At 38.8% G+C, this 21,135-nt stretch overlaps 2 protein-coding genes across 2 annotated transcripts in view; one reads left to right on the top strand and one right to left on the bottom strand.

Annotated features, from left to right (window-relative positions):
• LOC134678414 (pre-mRNA-splicing factor 38B-like) overlaps positions 1-21,135 on the bottom strand; it is a 284,815-nt gene that overhangs the window by 60,612 nt on the left and 203,068 nt on the right. The window lies entirely within an intron of this gene.
• Positions 26-19,400, top strand: LOC134678480 (dual specificity protein phosphatase MPK-4-like). The gene is made up of 11 exons (XM_063537049.1): positions 26-512; positions 1,299-1,430; positions 2,117-2,216; positions 7,007-7,060; positions 8,614-8,737; positions 9,141-9,198; positions 10,459-10,632; positions 11,112-11,272; positions 11,703-11,705; positions 16,301-16,487; positions 18,028-19,400. The coding sequence occupies exons 1-11, from the start codon at positions 407-409 to the stop codon at positions 18,129-18,131; spliced, it is 1,203 nt and encodes a 400-aa protein (XP_063393119.1). The 5' UTR covers positions 26-406; the 3' UTR covers positions 18,132-19,400.

The raw sequence follows: 21,135 nt of genomic DNA, 5'->3' as shown, positions 1-21,135 counted from the left end.
ATAGATTTAGTTTGTGTGATTGTGATGTCAAAATTATTTATCGTACATTTTCGCGGGAGAAATTAATAAAATGTGCTAGCTACCTATTGAAAATAACTTAAAAAAAACAGCAATCAAAATAGCGTGCTAAGCTTTCATACCGAACATAACCATATCGCGAACTGTGTGAACAGTTATTCAACAACAAAATGAAATGACGTTATTGATTTTTGGAGGTTGTATACGAAACTGCAGTTGCACGCTTAAAATGTGAAAATAAATTAACAAGTGCCAATTGTACCCGTAGTTTTGACTGTAAATTCGTATTATTTGAGTTCATAATGCGTCCCAATCGCCGTTTTCACATGTTAAAAGGCTTCAAACTTGTGTAATACGCGTTGGTTGTGTAGATGAAATAACCGCGGATATGGCTCGGTGCTCTACGGACGCGGACGTCCACGCTGCGGAGGTGGACGCGGAGGAACTCGATTTAGAGATCAGTGTGGACAAGATTGACGAGGGATTGTTTCTTGGTGAGTTAATCACCGTTCTGTTTACTAATTGTACAAGCTAAGATAACCATTCTTTTTTGGTGAAATAGCTGTGTACTGAATATTTGAATTTAACCAAAATATGTATAAAATAACAAGTAAGGCACTAAAAAGAAAGAATATACAGAATTTGATGACAAAGCGTCAAAAGATGTGCTTGATTGCTATATTTGGTTATTGCCGCAGCAAATGAGTGAATTTATGTGAAGTTTATAAAAGGTAAAGATTTAATCAATGCACATCAGGTATATTTAGGTATATCTGATACACCCAGATAACCAAGATGCTTGCAAATTAGTAATATATAATTAATACACAACCATTGATACATAGTATAACAACTGTTTTATGAATAATTGGTCTTCTGCGAATTTGCACACTGCTTTGGTGTGCGAGCGGGGCATGGCTACATATGCACATAGCACTGTCATGCTCATACACTTTGTCATCATACATCAGAGTTTTCGGTGCGGGAACTATGAATTAAATGTAGTTAGTAAGGTCCAAATCGTCGGGTGACAAGCAAAACTCACTAAGTACTATCAAAAAATTTAAGTAACAATGCACTTTATTACACTTGTAACACGGTTTATTGTCCAATAATTTCAATGATGTTAGTTAGTGACTTTTGCTTGTCGCTTTGACGAAATGTGCTTAGAAATGTTAAATTAGTATCGTTTTTTACAGTTTTTACCTGGTATTTGGCTAGTGTAAAACATTCCCACACCGGAAACCGCATGTTTTACCCGGACTGTTGTAATGTTTCAGGGAATCTAGCTTGTGCCCGGGAGCAGAAGACCTTGGAAACCCTCGGGATCACGCACATACTGACAATAGACATTGTGCCGTTGCCCAGGAGTCTGCAGGAAAGGATCAATGTTGTCTTCAAGTATGTCAAATGTAAGTAAATAAATCATTTTTTTACAGTTGCTCAAATAGTGCTACTTTATGTAGCTGTTTAGCAAAGGTGTTTTTTGAGTACTTCGTTCAATTAATTCTGACCATAATCAATATGTCCACAGCAAAGAGTTTGGATGTTCAATGTTGCCATTTGACATTATGTATAAAACGTATTGTTACATGATAAAAAGTAAATATTTATTTGTTATTATATAAATAAAAGACATCTCGGGACTCATAAATAATAACATTTCCACACTTTTATACTTCGTCTTTTTAGCATTAGAAAGAACTTGGAAGAAGGTAAGCGATTATAACATGTTTTTTAATTCAAAAACGCTTTTTAAAAATCAGTAACTATTACTTATGAAAGCAGAAGAATATAAATGATCGTATTAGATTCATAATAGTTACATATTTGCCGTATCTTATTTTTAAAATGTGTTTTTCAATTAAAAGGCACCTCAAGTTTGTTTACCTTATTTCTAATGCTAAATAAACAAACTATAGTGAAATGTACTACTACACTACAGGACATGAGTGTGGGCATGAGCTTGTTGAGGGGCCTACTCAATAAGGTTTGTGTTGTGGATACTTATAGAACATAGAGAACGATACAACATATGTAATGTATAAATATTTTGTTTCATATTCGAAATTTTGTTATTAAATATTACTTGTTACAGTGGCCGATGTACCAAAAGACGATCTCATCTCCCATCTGCCAGAATGCAACGAATTCATCGAGAACGCCGTGGAAGCTGGTGGCAACGTACTGGTCCATTGGTAATGCTAGCGTTTGCAGAGACCACAGACTACACAGACACCGCATTATAATAATAATAATTTAATAATATTATAGGACATTCTTACACAGATTGACTAAGTCCCACATTAAGCTCAAGGCTTGTGTTGTGGGTACTCAGCCAAATATATAGTATATAATATATATAAATATAAGGCGAATATCACAGTTAACCATACCGCCATCGAAACTGTCGATAAATACGTGTATCTGGGACAAGAGATAGTGACTGGTAAGAAGAACCAAACCAATGAAATCAACAGACGCGTACGGTTAGCCTGGGCAGCTTATTCCAATCTTGAGTTTGCCTTCAAAATGAACCTTAAGGCCGAACAAAAAGCACGCATATTTGACCAATGTATCCTACCTGTTCTCACCTATGGAGCTGAAACCTGGGTTTTCACTAAGGACATATTACATAAACTGAACGTTGTCCAGCGGGCGCTAGAGAGAAAACTGGTGGGGGTCACATTGAGAGACCGTAAAACAAACGAGTGGCTGAGACAGCAGAGCAAGGTCACGGATGTTGTAAAACGCGTAGCAAATTTGAAATGGGAATGGGCGGGTCATATAGCAAGAAAGACCGACTCGTGGAGTAAACGACTACTCGAGTGGCGACCATGGGGGGAAGAGCGTCCCCAAAGTAGACCCAAGATGCGTTGGGACGACGACATCAAAAGGACTGCGGGGAAGAAGTGGCTTCAGGTTGCAAAAGACCGTGACCAATGGCGTAAAATGAAGGAGGCCTACACCCGAAGGGTAGAAAAAGGCTAAAGAGAGAGAGAGATATATAAATACTGGAATACATAGAAAACAAACATGATTCAGGAACAAATATCTGTCATCACACAAATAAATGCCCTTACTGGTATTCGAACCCAGGACCCTCGGCTTCACAGGCAGGGTCACTACCCACTAGTCCAGACCGGTCGTCAATTATGAAGCGTTTACAAAGAGCACGAGGTCACCACACATATGTACAGTATTACTCGTAAAATGATCCGAATCCTACGCTATTTTATACTATAATAACTCAAGAACACCTCTAAATTATGAATATTTTTAAAATACTGAAGTAGTGGTCCTAATTCTGGGCGCAACTGAAATAAGCGATCGCTCTGCCATACTAAATTTGTACAGGAGAGCATATGTGTGGTGACCTCGATTGACTTATGTGCTCCATCTAGTACTTGAGGTGGTCAGGCAACGCCGTTCCCACAGCGCAGCGCAGAGCAGATTTTGTAAAGTATGGAGTGTCCTTGCGATGCCACTTATCGTAGCGCCACGATGGCGTAGGTAAAGGACGTTCTTTTTTCAGCTCTATGCCAGTTTTTCCTAAATTTCAAATTTTTACTTGCGCAGTAGTAAAAAAAACCATGGCAATTTTTTGAAGTGAAAACTTCTTTAGCGGCGCTGAGCACTTTTTGAGGTGGGGTCAGAGGCGTAGCTAGAGGATATGGCGCCCGGGGCAGACACCAAATTTGCGCCCCCCCCCCCCCCCAAACGAAATGAACGTAAGGTGGTCACTGACAAGCCTTCCAACAGTCCAAATAGCGTGGCTGCAATCCAAAATCGGTCCGTGAATGTCAAAAACGTACAATGTTTAAATGTTTAATATTAGGATGCCGTCCATTTGGATGAATCCATTGTAACGGCATCCATTTGGAAGGCTCGTCAGTGGCCTGCTTAATGAAACGAAAGAGTTATTTTTTGCTTTAATAAGTTTACTTTTAATGTAGACAAATACAGTGTAGGTACCTATGTTTTTTTAGTACATCGGTGGCCAACAAGCTTTCGACCCACCTGATGGTAAGCGGTCACCGCATCCTATGGACGTCTACACTCCAGGGGTGTTACATGCGCGTTGCCGACCGTTTTAAAACTTATAAACTTCTTTTTTGGAGATCTCTATTCATAGGTACAGCGCGGCTTTGGACTGATTTGAAGGACCCAAGGCGGCATCCAGGTGCTCCTGTCCAAAGGTGACAGCAGTACTCAATATATGGGATCAGTCTACCCCAGAGTAAAGTATGGCGGTGGCCTCCCTTTATTGAGTACACCGAGTTTTTTTTGATACGAGCGCAGCCTACCCGGCAAGGTGGCTACGAAATTATTGGACGTCACTGATGGAGATGTCAACACCGATCGAGCTAGGCTCCCAATACTCCCTGACATGGGAAGGGTTGTGCCTTGAAAAATGAGGTTTTCTTAGCGGTAAACGCGCAAATTTGAGTCATGGTAGGATTGAATCGGATTAAATTGTCCTGATCCCACACCGAAACTCTGGATAGAATGCCTCGATACCTGACACAGTTATTTCTACTATTATTTTATGGGGTCACTTCCCCATCGCTATTTCAGTTCAGTCCAGTTCAGTTATCAGTGCAAATACCACGAACAATTATTAGAAGGCAGAAAAGCAAAGCAAAGCTTCACTCCAGAATTTCTTAACAAAAGTTATAAGTCTCGAAAACTACGAAAAATCGGCTAACATCTGGTAAATGGGGTATATTCTGATAACCCACGACGAGGATTCTAAAAAAATTATGGGCGTCAAGGTTTGGACCAGCCTGTAGGTATACAGGGTGGCTAAAAAATAACTGCATTTTCGTTGCCAGGCAGGTTTTTGGATTATACTGAGCAACTTTTACTATTGGTAAAAAGTCCAACCCCTAAGTCGCGAAAAAAAATTTGGCTGTTTCCTACATTTTGGCTGGTCCATTTTCTATGGGAGGGTAAACTTTTTTTTTTCGCGATTTCGGGGTTAGTCCCGTAGTAAAAGTTGCTCAGTCCCAAAACCCAAAACCTCCCTGGCAACGGGAATTTAGTTATTTTTTAGCCATCCTTGTATAGTACTGTCGTCCGCATATCGATGAATGTCGTCGATTGACAACATGTCACAGATATGCAGCAGCTATTGAAGCAGCCGGCCTAGCCAAGATTACAATCGCTATCGCTTCGACAACGAAAAGCATTATGTCTCTCTATCACTCTTCCTTATTAGTGTGACAGTGACAGTTGCGTTTCGATCGCTACAGAGCGTAAGCGATTGGCATCTTGGCTACGCGGCCAGGTTCCGTTCCGTCTACTACGGCTCATATGCGCCTGCCGGACAAAGGGCTAGCGATCCATTCGCATAGGTAGTCTCTTGGAGAGTCCATAAGATGGTAACTTCGACAGGAGACCCCTAACGGAAAAGACGCGCTAACACGGGACACAACTCTGAAGCACTCGGCCCGCTCGCCTTATAAAACGAAAGCATAGCAACTCCCGCCTTGATGGAAGTTTCTTGCATAGAGTATTCGCACTGCGGGATGGTGGGCGGTAGGGCGCTACCGTCGTCTGTCAAGGTCGAGTTCGAGGCAAAAAGAGTAAGAGTAAAAGATCGGCTTTCTCTTTTGCGCTGTGGGCCAGAATACCATCCGCATTTCACACTTCACAGTGGTGGTAAATATGACTGACAAAAGTTTCCCTGCTGCCTTTTAGCAAGGCGGAGAGGTACAGGTCTTTTGCTCATTTTGGCGCCCCCCCCTTGGACGGCGCCCGGGGCACGTGCCCCCTCCAACCCCCCCCTAGTTACGCCTCTGGGTGGGGTAAAAATGATAAACTCGATTCAGCGTAACGTAACGTAACGCTGACGTCATGTGTCACGGACAATGTTATTCACCAAAGAACTTTAGTCATAACATATCATAATCAGGACAATTATTTAAAACTGGACTTTTATATTAAGCAATAAAGCTCAATGTTCTAATCTTGTACGGGCTGAAATACGAGGATCTCACAGTTACATTCTAACATTATATCACTCAAATAGAAAGCTAAATAATAAAGCTATATCTTGATGAAATCTCTAATAAAAGTGAACTCTAGTACTGGTGAATAAAACTCAAAATATCATGACCGATTTAGATGCGAGGTCTGCAAGGTAACTTTACAATTTCTATTCGAATTTTAAACACTCAACGCTACAAATTTAACCTCACTGGCTAGCAATTTCGGAACTAAAGTTTTTCAATACAAAGGAGTATGGGTCAATTATACATTGTGCAGGAGGCCGATTTTTGAAATTCGATCGCTCGATTTCGTCACTCGAAAATCGGTGGAAAACGACGAAATGCTTATTTTTGAAATAAGAGAGATAGAAATTTGGAATCCAGTTGTATTGACCACTCGTTTTCAATTCTATTAGTAGAATTTAAATGCATAGTGGTGGAGATATTATTGAACGAAATATACGAAATTGAGCGGTCGAATTTCAAAAATCGGCCCCCTGCAGACATTTTCATACTCGTACTCATACTCATAATCTTTATTGCATATCACATTGTATCTTAACCTATTTCCTACCTATTACTATTTTGGACTAGTCATTGAGTTTTCACTTCTGTGGGCACTCCCGGAGTGCAACCCGTTGTTTTTTTTTTCTAGGCATGAGTAGATAGCAAAAGACTCAACGTATCTGCCGTTTTAATTTGGCAAACGATGTACCAAACACCCTGTATTAATATTGATATTGAAACGGCTTAAGGCTTCCCTTAAAAGTCACTGTAAGGTGTATTAATACATTCATTACCACTAAGTGCTACGGGTTACGCTCGTAGCGCGTAGCCACGGTTTCGCCGTATGTAGCGCGTAGTCGCTACGAACAGTATACCCGACAGTCGGGTTCTTGGTGTTGAATGTGTTAAATATATTAAGAACGGGTCACTCACGTATTTTAAGTCGAAAAACTAAAATCACTGTAAGGTGATTATATTTGTTGTTGCAGTTACTTTGGCGTGTCGCGCTCCGCTGCGGTGGTCATAGGTTACATTATGAAAAGGTTAGTCAAATAAATTATAACCTATTAACCCAGAACGGGGATTTAGCGATGGCGAGACGAGCTAGACTCGTTTTTAAAAAATGGCCGATGACTGCTCAAAACATAGAGGTACAATAATATAGAGATGACACGGGGGAGGGGCCAAACGACCGAACGAGATGCACTTCTGGTAATTTCAGTAGGAGTAGCAGAGAAAGCGGTATTATTGCTTGTCCTTGTCACAGTCTCTCTTTTCGTTTGTTCCCCACCAAAAATTTAGTATGGTTTATGGTGGGCAACAAATAACCCGACCGAATTACGTAGATTGTTTTTGGTGTGTGTGTTGTATTGGAATGTTAAAACGTGTTTTTAATATTGTCGCTTTGCGTGTGTTTTGTCCCTCACGGAAGCCCGCGTATAGCTCATCTATGTAATACTAGGTCTATGGCTCAAAACCAGGAAGAATGGAAAATACGAAGGGAGTCCTTTTCCCCAGCAGTGGGACACAACAGCCTCTCAATAATAATTTAATCTATACTGGGTCAAGCAAATCTTGTCAGTAGCAAACGGCGGCAAATTTGAAAAATCGCGGGTTAGCAACACTGTGTTCGAATAATTCGAAAATCGCGTGTCATCTGTGTTTTATCTGTGGAATGTGGATCGTGAATGACAGCTATCATCTTGTTTGTTTACAAATGGTTTACAATGTTTACATTCTGAATCGATTCTATTTCAAGAGATATTTCTGCTGTGTCACCATTAAATACCAATATATTAAACAAGACTGTGCTTAATTAAAGCTAAGGTGCCTACAATGCCTACAGTGCCAACTGAGAAATCTAATAAAATATGAAAATCCAGTATGACATCTACCTGCTGAAGCAATGATTTTATTCATGCATTCTTGTTTAACGGCATAGTCCACTTACAATTTAATTTTGAGATCTTCAAATTAGTTAATCATTTTTATCAACATCACACACCGCTTTTAAATTGTCCGTCCATACTTATTAATAACAATTTCAAACATTTTCAATAGAGAATCCGCGAGTGACAATTTGAATTGACGTACGTGACAAGGCGCGCTCAGCGGAAAAAAAAAGTTTTGGTACGATGTACATTGTACATTGCTGCTTTTCTTAGCGCAATACTACTCTTTGAGTGTTGCCCTACTTTAGTTTGCTTTACATTGCTACTGACAAGATTTGCTTGACGCACTATATTAACTTAATCGAATTGCGGTAAACTGTCAATACTGTCATGACTGTCATGAGTCATACTAACACTAACAGGCCAATTAGAGGTTAAGTTATTCAATATGTTTCCCATATGACACAGACAGATCAGCCGGGCTAGCACATGATTGTCGCTCGCCGTCGAGATACTGTATCTCACCGCGAGATAGACTACCCGTCCCTCTTTAGTTAATAGTTAATACAGTTAGAAGACTAGGTAGTCTATCTCGCGGCGAGGTACTGTCGCGCCAATCATGTGCTTGGCCTACTGTATCATATCGGAAACAGATCGAATAACTGAATCTCTCCCTCTTAATGATGATAATTGTTATTCTTTAGGTATTTTCTGGACTACGAGGATGCCTTCCGGTTGGTGAAATCACGTCGGCGCTTTATCGGGCCCAATCCTGGTTTCGTTGCTCAGCTGAAATTGTATGGACAGATGGGCTATGTGCTTAATAAGGTAAGTTAATTGGGTAACCGTTTATAATACATAGTTTGTCCCTATCCGTCCGTTTGACATTTCGTTTTGTAAACACTACTAGCTACCCGCCCCGGCATTGCACGAGTTAACAAATTATACACCTAAACCTTGCTCAAGATTAAATCTATTGACTGGTGAAAACCGCATGAAAATCAGTTCAGTAGTTTTTGTGTTTATCGCGAACAAACACACAAAAAAACTGACGCGGCGGGGGACTTTGTTTTATAAGGTGTAGTAATAAAACGAAATTATGTCTTATGTAATTAATGGACGACTCCTTAGCTGAACCCTGTAGAGATTTATTAACTATCATAGTAAGATATAACATGTACAGATTATTGGAAAAAAATGCGTCATTGACAATTTTTTTTTATAATTTCAGGACGACCCGAGATACAAACAGTTTCGACTAAAAATGGCGGGACAGAAACTAAAAGAAAGTATGTCTAAATTGAACCTTTACTGAACTGTCTTAAGTGACACACGAATCCGCCGCCAAAAAGCCGCTCCCATACAATCGAAGTTACGTTCTCATTTTAAAACAAGATTTATTACCAACTATTATGGAGACCGAACATTAAGAAAAAAGGTTGCCGTATTTTTTGCCCAATAAAATTAAATATAATAAAGCCATAAATCTGCACCTACTGAAACCACTTGGGCAGTGGGGAGACACTCCTGACTTCGGGTAAACTCGTCTCCGTTCGGCTCAGCATTGCTCCGAGCAATTATTAGGGTTGGCACCACTTGACGTCCTTTTGCGTGCACGACCACAGATAAGATAATCAATTGAAATTTGACAACCCTAAATAGCCGAAATACGTAGTGCCATACATTAGAAAGCGGTAGCATGATTCGACCCTAAATCGCTGTCAAACTTCGGTTTTGTATGAAGTGTCCTGTACGGAAGGTGTTCTGTACGGTAGTACTATTATGTATACTGTGACTTGGGTGACAATTGTATGTCAGTGCCTGCAAATGTCACTCAAGTGAAGCGAGTTATACATATAGTTATGATGTTAGTTTTAATTTATAATATGTTAGATACGTTGATTATGTATGTAAGTACTTTAACAGAGACTCGCGCCTGAGCAAACAGTTGTTGCAGGAACAGTTTCCTATTACTATTAGATTGTAAGTTTATTTCATGTAATAATAAGGGCAGCGGGACATTCTTACGCAAATTAACTAAGTCCCACGGTTATAATTATATATGTATAATTTACAAATATGTACAGTCGCCATCAGATATATCGGAGTGGCTAAGGCGCTCACAAATATCTGAACACGCCTCTATTGTCAGGGCGTTAGAGTGCGTGTTCAGATATTGTGAACACCTTGGCCGCTCCGATATATCTGATGGCGACTGTACTTAAATACATAGAAAAAGATGGTTTTTCTTCTGGGCAAGCTCGCTCCATCGTAGGCCACGTCTACGCCTCGGCTAGTCTGTGGCCAATGTGGCAATGAGTAAGCCCATTCATAATATAAAGAAAACATCATTGTTATTGTTGTTATTGTCTCCAGAGATGTGATTGATTAAACTAGTCAGACACAATTTACCTGCAATTTGAAACAATTCATTCTCTAACATCTTAAAGGAATTTAAAAAATGTAGGCGGGTTATCGACCCATAGAAAATTTGAATTTTGCACCTTTTACTACTGACAAAGTTCTTTAGGTTATAATTTCTTTTTCAGTAAAAATCCTCCCCCAACTTTTCGCGGACCTGATCAAACCGGACCCGGGTCTGGTCCGGGAGCGTCCGGACCCCATCGTGTACCGTTGTAAAAAGTGTCGCCGGGTCGTCGCCAGTCAGAACAACATTATACCACACGTGCCCAAGCATGTTAAGGTCGAGTTGGCGAAGAGAGGTAGGATTATTGTGATTTTTCTCTTTGTAAGCAAACTTTTGGAGCTTCACGTTTCCATGGGCTACAGACCCTGTGATGTAACGCTGTAAAAAGTGTCGCCTGGTTGTTACCACAGAATACAGTTACAGGCAGAATAACATAATACCACATATACCCAATCTAGATGAAATGACGAAAAAAAATTATTTAATTTAATATTGTCGTCAACAATATTAATTATGATTTGCTATTCATATTTTTTACCAACCTTATTACGATCTTACGAAAACTCTGTTGCCTGCATTTTACCCCTCCCCTGAAAACAATTGTGCATACTTTTGTATGTATAGACTGACGTTTATCTGATATTGCTATTTGTACGTTACCAAAGATAATTAATTTTATTGTCTATGATGTACTGTAATGTGTGATGTAAGCACTGCACTTTAATGATAATATCTCCACGCATTGATTGAGAAAGATTCCTCATAATTTTCCAGGTATCAGGCCGTCTATATCCAAGCTGCCCGGTCTGTCGTGCTCCGATAACGGCCAACACCTCATCCAGAAGCTGAAGAGCTTGGCGTGCCAGATACTCGACAACGACACCACGGAGGCCACAGCGGTCCCGGCCTCGCACGACGGCGAGGGACCTAGCCATGTTAGTACAAACGGATAGATGGTTTTTTGTTTGTATATATCCAAGCTGCCCGGTCTATTGTGCTCCGATAACGGCCAACACCTCATCCAGAAGCTGAAGAGCTTGGCGTGCCAGATACTCGACAACGACACCACGGAGGCCACAGCGGTCCCGGCCTCGCACGGCGGCGAGGGACCTAGCCATGTTAGTACAAACGGATCAATGGTTTTGAAGTGAAAACTTCTTTAGCAGCGCTGTTTTTTTTTTAATTTCTTGAAAAAAAAATACAGTGTATTACTTACAACAATAAAAACACGCACACACACACACCCACATTTTTAGAAAATAAGTAATAACACAATGTAGACAGGTTTTTGGGCTATAACTATAGTCTGTAATGTCTGTAGATATATAAATAAAAGTAAAAAAACAATTGAACATTTTCGGGTAGGTAGTTATATAACCGACCAAATACAAAACTGCACGGATCAGTGACTGAACGACCTGACATACACTATTTGACCTACATTATTTGATCATGTAGGTTAAAGTCATTTAAGTAAAATTGTCAACCGGTTATAAGTTTATAACACTCTTTGGTACAACTAACTGCTGGTATTGGTCCCCGCGATACAGGCGTGCCTAGTGCGTGTACCAAAGTTAATCCTTTACAATTGTAAACTTTTAGTCAATAAACATTTTTCATTTTTTTTTTCAATGTCCTGTTATGTTTTCATCTACCTCAACTGGCTTAAGGATCCACTTGAGGGTAGATTTTGTTTACTTTTATTTAAATACCTAAAGATACAGAGTATAATTAGGAAAAAAAATAATAATATTAAAACATTTTAAAAGTAAATAACTCAAATTCTAGTTAAATTAAGGCTGCTATTTAACTGATCACCAGATTTAATAAAATTTAATACCAAAAAAATCTACTTTACCACCCTAAAATCATAAATGATCACCAAAATTATAACACCATTTTAATGTGAAATGATTACCAATTTTATTACATTTTACTATCCTATTAAAGGAAATGACACCAAACTAATCATTATTAACCCAAAAATTGTAAATGATTACCAAATTTCAAACCCCATTTTAATGTCAATTGATAACCAAATTTTTACATCTTGCTATTCTATTAAATAAAATGACACCAAAATAATCATTGTAAACCCAAAAATAGTAAATAACCACCAAACTTAGAACTCCATTTTAATGTAAAATTATAACCAAATTTTTTAATATTGCTATCCTATTAAAGCAAATGACTCCAAAATAATCATTGTAAACCCGAAAATAGTAAATGACCACCAAAATTGTAACCACAATTGTTTCTGTATGGATCACAGTTCAAACCTAATCTAACCCACTTTTCTAGTAGAATTTCATTTCTGTAAGAGTCACAGTTCAAACCTAACCTAACCCACTTTTCTAGTAGCATTTCATTTCTGTAAGGGTCACAGTTCAAACCTAACCTAACCCACTTTTCTAGTAGCATTTCGTTTCTGTATGGGTTGCAATTCAAACCTAACCTAACCCACTTTTCTAGTAGCATTTCGTTTCTGTAAGGTTCGCAGTTCAAACCTAACTTAACCCACTTTTCTAGTAGCATTTCGTTTCTGTATGGGTTGCAATTCAAACCTAACCTAACCTACTTTTCTAGTAGCATATCAGTATGCTATTAGAAAAGTAGGTGAGGTTAGGTAGGTATGCGGTGTGGGGTACGGGGGGTTGAGCGAGAGGGGCTAGTAATTTTGGCATCATTTTACTTTATTTGGTAATACATATATATTTTTTGGTAATCATGTGGTTTATTTAGGTGCAAAAATCTCATTAATTTGGTCTTCAAGATTTGGTGATCATTAATGATTTTTGGTAATCATTCAATATATTTGGTATTTGAATACAATTTGAAGTGCAGTCGTAATTAAAACGGTGGTACATTTGTAATTTTAGGGCTTATTTTTTTGGTGTTCAGTAATTTTTTTTGGTAAACATGATTTTTTTATTTAGGGTACCAAAGTATTTTTTGGTGGTCATTATATTTGTAGCCTTAAATTAATAGCCATTTATCTAGACACGCGGCAGCGTGTCAAGCCAAGTTCAAGCAAAGGAACTGGCTAGCCAGCGCCGAGTGTAATATTACACGAACCACTTGGTGCCACTTTTGACCCTTCTATAACTCAAAACATCTTTGACGTAAACACATAAAACTACGTGTGTTTAATTATATCCATAAGGATATCTAGAAGCCCAAATTTCATGAAGCTAGCTCAAACGGTTATAAAGGTATGAAGGTCAATAAGTCGTAAATTTTAAGACTGACTTATGACTTATAGTACCTAAACCTAACCTACTTCCAGATGACCTAGAAGGATGAAATTTGGAATCCAGCTTGGTTATTGTGTGTAACCGTAGGAAAAAATCTAAAAATAAAATAAAGTTAAAAAATAGGGGGGGTCCCCATACAAAAAAAACACTTTTTATTGGGACTGACATATAAGTACCTAAACCTAACCTACTTCCAGATGACCTAGAAGGATGAAATTTGGAATCCAGCTCGGTTATTGTGTGTAACCGTAGGAAAAAATCTAAAAATAAAATAAAGTTAAAAAATAGGGGGGGTCCCCATACAAAAAAAACATTTTTTATTGGGACTGACATATAAGTACCTAAACCTAACCTACTTCCAGATGACCTAGAAGGATGAAATTTGGAATCCAGCTCGGTTATTGTGTGTAAGCGTAGGAAAAAATCTAAAAATAAAAAAAGTTAAAAAATAGGGGGGGTCCCCATACAAAAAAATATTTTTTTATTGTAGCGTTGGAACCGTTACAAGCAGATATTTGAAACTACCCCAATATATGTATTATTATATTAAATAAGTGGTGTCCCCATACAAAAAACTTGTAATACGCTCTAAACAACCGGCCAACGGTGTGTCGTCGGCGGCGCGCGGCACCACATAATTATACAAAGAACAGAAGTAAAAACCATACAGCGGAAACACAAGAAAAAACATTAAATCTCAATACCTGCCTAGTTTTCTTTACAAAAAGTATTGATATCCCACCAAAAACATAAATATAAAAAAGGAGAGCCAAGTTCAATACAAAAATTATGCTTGGCTGTGGGGCTCGCCGCAAAAAGAATGGAGATCTAAATGAGTGCCACTGCCAAGTTCTATGCAAAATCCAAATATGTATTTATAGGAACAAAATAACATTATAAACAAGTATTAAACTCTATTTCTTTGCTTTATTGGATACCTATAATAATTGCTGTTATTTAAAAAAATGTGAGATCGTAAAGTAGGTTAGATTTGGCTTGGCCAGGTTTTATCAGAATTACAATATATATAAAATGATTGATATAATGAAAACTGGCCAAGCCAAATCTAACCTACTTTAAGATCTCACATTTTTTTAAATAACAGCAATTGTTATAGGTATCCAATAAAGCAAAGAAATAGAGTTTAATACTTGTTTATAATGTTATTTTGTTCCTATAAATACATATTTGGATTTTGCATAGAACTTGGCAGTGGCACTCATTTAGATCTCCATTCTTTTTGCGGTGAGCCCCACAGCCAAGCATAATTTTTGTATTGAACTTGGCTCTCCTTTTTTACATTTATGTTTTTGGTGGGATGTAAGTTTTCCAAATTTCTTTATAATTTTTACACGATACTTTAAAACATAGGGTGTATTTTTAAGGTCTCTGCCCACTATACCGTATCATACCATGACCGTGCTATGAACGTGTCAGGCAAAAAAATATTCTTTGTATGAAAAAGTATGAGACAATGCCCACTAGCCCGTTCCGTCACCGACCATACCCGTCGCGTGCCATGCACGGACCGGCAAAAATAGTCGGCGAGGATATTTTGCCGGTGCCGAAACGCTCCGTGCATGGCACGCAACGTTGCCAGAACGGTGCGTGCAGGTGGCGAAACGGTGGGCATACGGGTTTTAACCGCGTATGGTGACCGTTTTAAGCCCATTATAAACGAGTTGCTATATTTCTTGCTCGCTCTTACCAGTCTGGTAAATATTCGCTGGCTCTTTCTGACGAGTATTGCTCTCGCGAATAAAACGCGGGTACTAAGGGGATGAAACGCGAATGCTACGGGGATTAGGCGGATGCTATGGGGATGATGCGCGGTTACTACGGGCACTAAACCCGTTATGTACAATGTGGACACGGTGTAGTGGGCATAGTAGGCTGTATCGCGTTACATTCCGTGCCTGATACGTTCATAGCACGGTCATGGTATGATACGGTGTAAGAGACCTTTATAAGAATAAAAATAATCTCTTCTGGGGTTGCCTAATGTAAGGTTTTGGTTAGTAATATAACTAATATAATATACAATATAAATAATATAAACATTGGAGATATTAAAGAAAACAACGTTTACGTTTGGGCTTTAATTTATTTAAAAAAAAACTCCCACACAAACCTAATTATGTGATTTTTAACATTTTGAACGCCACCGAGGGCAATTGACGTCAACGCTAGATAGTCGCCAAATACGGCATTTGACGTCGATGGTTTTTTAATGAAAATCTACTGAAAAACACCCCACTTTTAGGTTGGCATTATTTATTCACTAAACTAAATTTTACCCCCGTAGCGTCAGTAGCACGGTAAATGGATGCGTCGTTTGGCGTTCATAAGGTTAATGCACAGACAAAACATCCTCCAGACTGAGCATAGTCGCGCTACCCCCTCTGCCACGCATACGGTAATTTTACTCCATATTCGAGTCAAAAGTACACCTATGATCGACGAATAAAGCATTTGTATTTGTATTTTGTACGTGTAAAAAGTGTCTGTGTGTGACGTCCGTGTCTTTGAACGGACCAATCGCGGCACGGGACTTCGCTCACCTCGTCCCGCGCACCTCCGCATTTTTGGCATCATCAGTTGCATGGAATAATTGCTCTAAACTCAGTCTAGAGGATTCCGTCTATGGGTTAATGTTTTACTGGGATTTGGCTGGTATTCGAGAGAGTAAACAAACAAATATATCAACAGTTGGACGGGTACCAGGAGCAGAACCTGGTGGACGCCGCGATAGCCGCCCGCGACTGCACGGACGTGTGCCGGCTCATGCTGTTCGTGGAGCCCATGGCGTGGATGACCGGCGTCACGCACGACGCGCAGGGCAAGCTGCACTGCCCCAAGTGTAACAACAAGATCGGCAGCTTCAGCTGGGTCTGCGGTAAGAAACTATATCAACAGTTGGACCGACAGTTGCCGACCGCTGCTCTATAGGGACCGTTGGAGGGTCTGCCATCTTGTGGCCTGAATTGGAAGCATAAACATTTCCATAGCCAAAGCAATTGCTGCCATCTACCGTTCTCGTGCGTTTTCTTGTGCATAGTAGGTTCTGCCATCTTGTGGGCTACATCGAAAGCTTCACATTTACGCCTCGCGCCAAAAATCTGACGGCTCCTGTGCTGCCTCAGCAACATATGACGCCTGATGTTGTAATGTTCTCAAATATTTCCCAAAAATGCCCGCGTAATCTCGGAACAGATTCTACGAGGTTAAACAAAAAGTAAAAAGTGAATTCTCTACATTTTTGGTCCGACCGCTTTGATCGTCGAGTTGGGAGTCCAAGAAATCTCTTAACATTTTAAAAATCTTTTTGTGATATTGCTCTTGCTCTCACATTAAAAGTTTATCATCATGACCCATATAAGTAATATTTTCCACGCAAAATATGGGTATTAGTTAAAAAAAAAACACTGTAAATTGAAACTACATCAACAACCTCCTAGCCTAGTCGGTCGGTCGACCGGCCGGTAGGTCGGTAACCTAGCCTACGAAGCAGGATATCCCGGGTTTGAATCAGGATTTACCAGGGTAAACGCATTTATTTGTGTGTTCATCACGAATGTTTGTTATGGGTGTTACCTTTGCATGTAAGTATGTACCTACTTGTCTATATAAATATATATAGCATCGTCTAGCACCCATAGTACAAGCTTTGCTTACTTTGGGATTTGGTTTACTTAGGGCATACTGAAAATTCCTGGAACTGACTACTTAAAAAAAACCGGGCAAGTGCGAGTCGGACTCGCGCACGAAGGGTTCCGTACCATAATGCAAAATAAAAACAAAAAAAAAAGCAAAAAAAACGGTCACCCATCCAAGTACTGACCATTCCCGACGTTGCTTAACTTTGGTCAAAAATCACGTTTGTTGTATGGGAGCCCCATTTAAATCTTTATTTTATTCTGTTTTTAGTATTTGTTGTTATAGCGGCAACAGAAATACATCATCTGTGAAAATTTCATCTGTCTAGCTATCACGGTTCGTGAGATACAGCCTGGTGACAGACAGATGGACCGATGGACGGACGGACGGACGGACAGCGAAGTCTTAGTAATAGGGTCCCGTTTTACCCTTTGGGTACGGAACCCTAAAAATAAGTCTTCTTATGAGAATCTAGAAACTTTCAGTATAGCCCACGTATCTATGTAATAGCCGGTTTAGACTCTCGCGCGAGCCACGAGAAGAGCCGCGAGCCGCGCCACGAGACGCGAGTGTAAGCGGTGAGCTCGCGGCTCCTCTCGTGGCTCGCAAGCTCGTCGAGCTAATATAATTTAAACACTAACGGCACGGCATAAGGTTTATAACCGAATGACAAGCCGAACGCGAGTGTGTCGAGGCGAGCCACGAGACGAGCCGCGAGTCTAAACCGGCTATTAGATTGTCCCCAAATATTTATTTGACATTAAGTTCTTTATTTCCAGGTTGCAAGTGTCCGTGCGGTCAGAAAGTAGCGCCCGCCTTCTACCTCGTGCCGTCGAAGGTGGAATGGTCCAATATTGTACAAAACGTACAGGTCACGGTCTAGAGCGCAGCGGGCTTATGGTTGCGCTCCTAGTTATGTGGCTTTATACTATAGTTCGTTTTTTTAGCATTAGAAATAAGGTAAACCATCTTGATGTGTCTTTTAATTGAAAAACACATTTTAAAAATAAGTTACGGCAAATATGTAACGGTTATGAATCTAATACGATCATTTATATTCTTCTGCTTTCATAAGCAATAGTTACTGATTTTTAAAAAGCGTTTTTCAATTAAAAGACTTGCCAAGATCGCTTACCTTCTTTCAAGTTCTATCTAATGCTAAAAAAAACGAACGATAGAGCAGGGTCCTTATACACCATGTGCATAAGGAACCTTATGTGATGGATAGCCACATATTATAATAAATAAATTAAAGTGTTATGCTTCCAAAAAATGTTCTCCCCATATAAAAACGAACTGTCATAAGGATCATCATTGGTCACGGTATCGCGAATCAATCTTGTGTCCCATCCAATCTTACCCGGGTATACCTGTACATGTTATAATATATCTAATGTTAAATGTTTAGATAATATTTGGATGGCCTTCTTAACAATAGGAGAAACTCTGAAAATCTTATTTTATAGAAATTATCCTTAATATAAGTATCTGTTTTCCTTCACCGAATTCTTTTTCCGAACCGAATTTCTTCAGATATCGGTGAAGGAAAACATCGCGAGGAAACCTGCATACATCTGCGAAGAAATTCAAAGGTGTATGTGAAGTCCCCAATCCGCATTGGGCTAGCGTGGGGACTATAGCCCAAGCCCTCTCGCGCATGAGAGGAGGCCTGTGCTCAGCAGTGGGATGTATATAGGCTGAAATGATGATGATGATGATAAGTATCTGTCGTCGCTATTTTCAATAACTCTCAAATACATGCTTTTCCTTGGAATATAGTAATTTTACATGTTACATGATTATTTACTGGATGCAGAAACGAAATAAATATAATATTTATTTTTAATAAAATATTGTTGGCATGAAGTTTATATAGATATATTTTTACAAATAATTCACAATTATGTACTTACGTATTTTTTAACCAGGCCTTCAAGTACCTAATGTCTTCCTGTATAGTTACGAAAAGTAGCCATAATTTGAAATTATCTCCAGTTCTCATCCCAATGTATTAAAATTCTCCATAACTGCTTGTCATTTAACTTTTTGCCCGCCTTTTGTCATTTAAAAATGTTACGCACACGCCAACATCATTGGTGAAAGCTGTCTAATATAAACTATACTTAAAAAAGTTTTGACTCAAATGTTTCTTGGCGGTCAGGCACTGGTCCCACCGCGAGCTAGTAAGCTATGAGCTATCGGCTATAAACACGAACAAAAGATAAGCACTCCCGTGTATATAAAAGAGACACGGCGATATTTATAGCTCACCGCTGGGCGAGTAACTATAAATATCGCCGTGTCTCTTTTATTTACACGGGAGTGCTTATCTTTTGTTCGTGTTTATAGCCGATAGCTCATAGCTTACTAGCTCGCGGTGGGACCAGTGCCTCAAGGGGTTATATTTTTGTCTTGTTCTCAGTTTGACATTTTCGGACGATTAAATTAAATTAATATTAAATGTACAGGGTTTTATTCAATGTTTTCTGTTTTAATGTACATTCAATTGGAATAAATTGTATGTAAGATGTTAAACGCACATGCTAGTGGTGTATAATTAAAATAAATTCTAGTATATATAACATATAGGTAGAAAAAAACGTATATTAATATTAAGCATGTAAAAAAAAAACGATTTTCGTATAAAATAACGTTTGAATATAAAACAACATATATTTTTCTGAATAAGTAATTGAAAAAAATCACGTCTCAATAGGTACAAATACAGATGCAGTGCATAATTGTTTGCCATCGTATTTTTTTACTGAGTTTTTTTTAACTGAAATATCATAACATGGTCGTGCGTTTCCGTGAAAATACGATGGAAAACATCTATACACTACATCTTTACATAGATTTAACATATGCTCGTAATACATAACCCCTTCTACTATAGACGGTTCCAATTAAGGTGCATTGGGGTTACGTCGGAAAAGGGGTATTCTTGAAAATAACAATCACAAATGTTGTGGATAATCCTATCCAATCGTATTTTCTCGGAAAAGTTCATATTTTGTCATGCTACTTCAGTCAACCACGATACTTTTTGTACCGCGACTGACTGAAATAGCATGACCTGTTCGTGCGTTTTCGTAAAAAGACGATGGGAAAGGATTTTAATAATAAAATTTCCGGGAGACACAGACATATTACGCCGTCACCGTCAACGCGATGACACTCCTCGGTACGGAGTGAAACGTATCGAGAAAATAGGTGAGTGACCCGTTATTAATATATTTAATGATGGGAACACTACATAGAGACCGAGCTTTAAACATAAAAACTTAAAGATGTGAATTTTCGGACCTAGCTAGATCGATTTTGCGCCCCCGAAAACCCCCATATAGCAAATTTCATCGAAATCGTTAGAGTCGTTTCCGAGATCCCCGATATACACATAGGTAGGTACGAGTATACATACAAAATAAATAAATATACAAGAATCGCTCGTTTAAAGGTATAAGATATATACAAGAATTCCTCGTTTAAAGGCATAAGATTTGTGATTTTCAAATTTTATCCCTCATCTGAAGTTATCCCAACGCACCTTATAAGGTATTATAACAAAATAAATACAATTAAGAACATGTATAAATAAATGTAGGATGCCTAAAATGTAATGAATGTTAAATATTTATTGTTATAAATTAAATATATTGATTGTAAGATTTTTAGTGAATGGAAATACGAAATCGTTGGATGTTTGGAAAATAAAAATAAAAACCCTTTTCCACTCTCGCATAACGGCTTTTTCACGTTGTCCGATCCGATATCGTAAGAAGTATAATGTAAAAAATGCCTTTTTACATTTATAATTGATTTCCTCTAAATCCCGGTAAGGGAATGTATTTGTGTGATGAACATTTGTTCCTAATCCATGGGTGTTT

This window comes from Cydia fagiglandana, chromosome Z (assembly GCF_963556715.1).
Source record: "Cydia fagiglandana chromosome Z, ilCydFagi1.1, whole genome shotgun sequence".
NCBI classification, from domain to species: Eukaryota; Metazoa; Arthropoda; class Insecta; order Lepidoptera; family Tortricidae; genus Cydia; species Cydia fagiglandana.
This window is presented reverse-complemented; position numbering and strand designations above follow the sequence as displayed.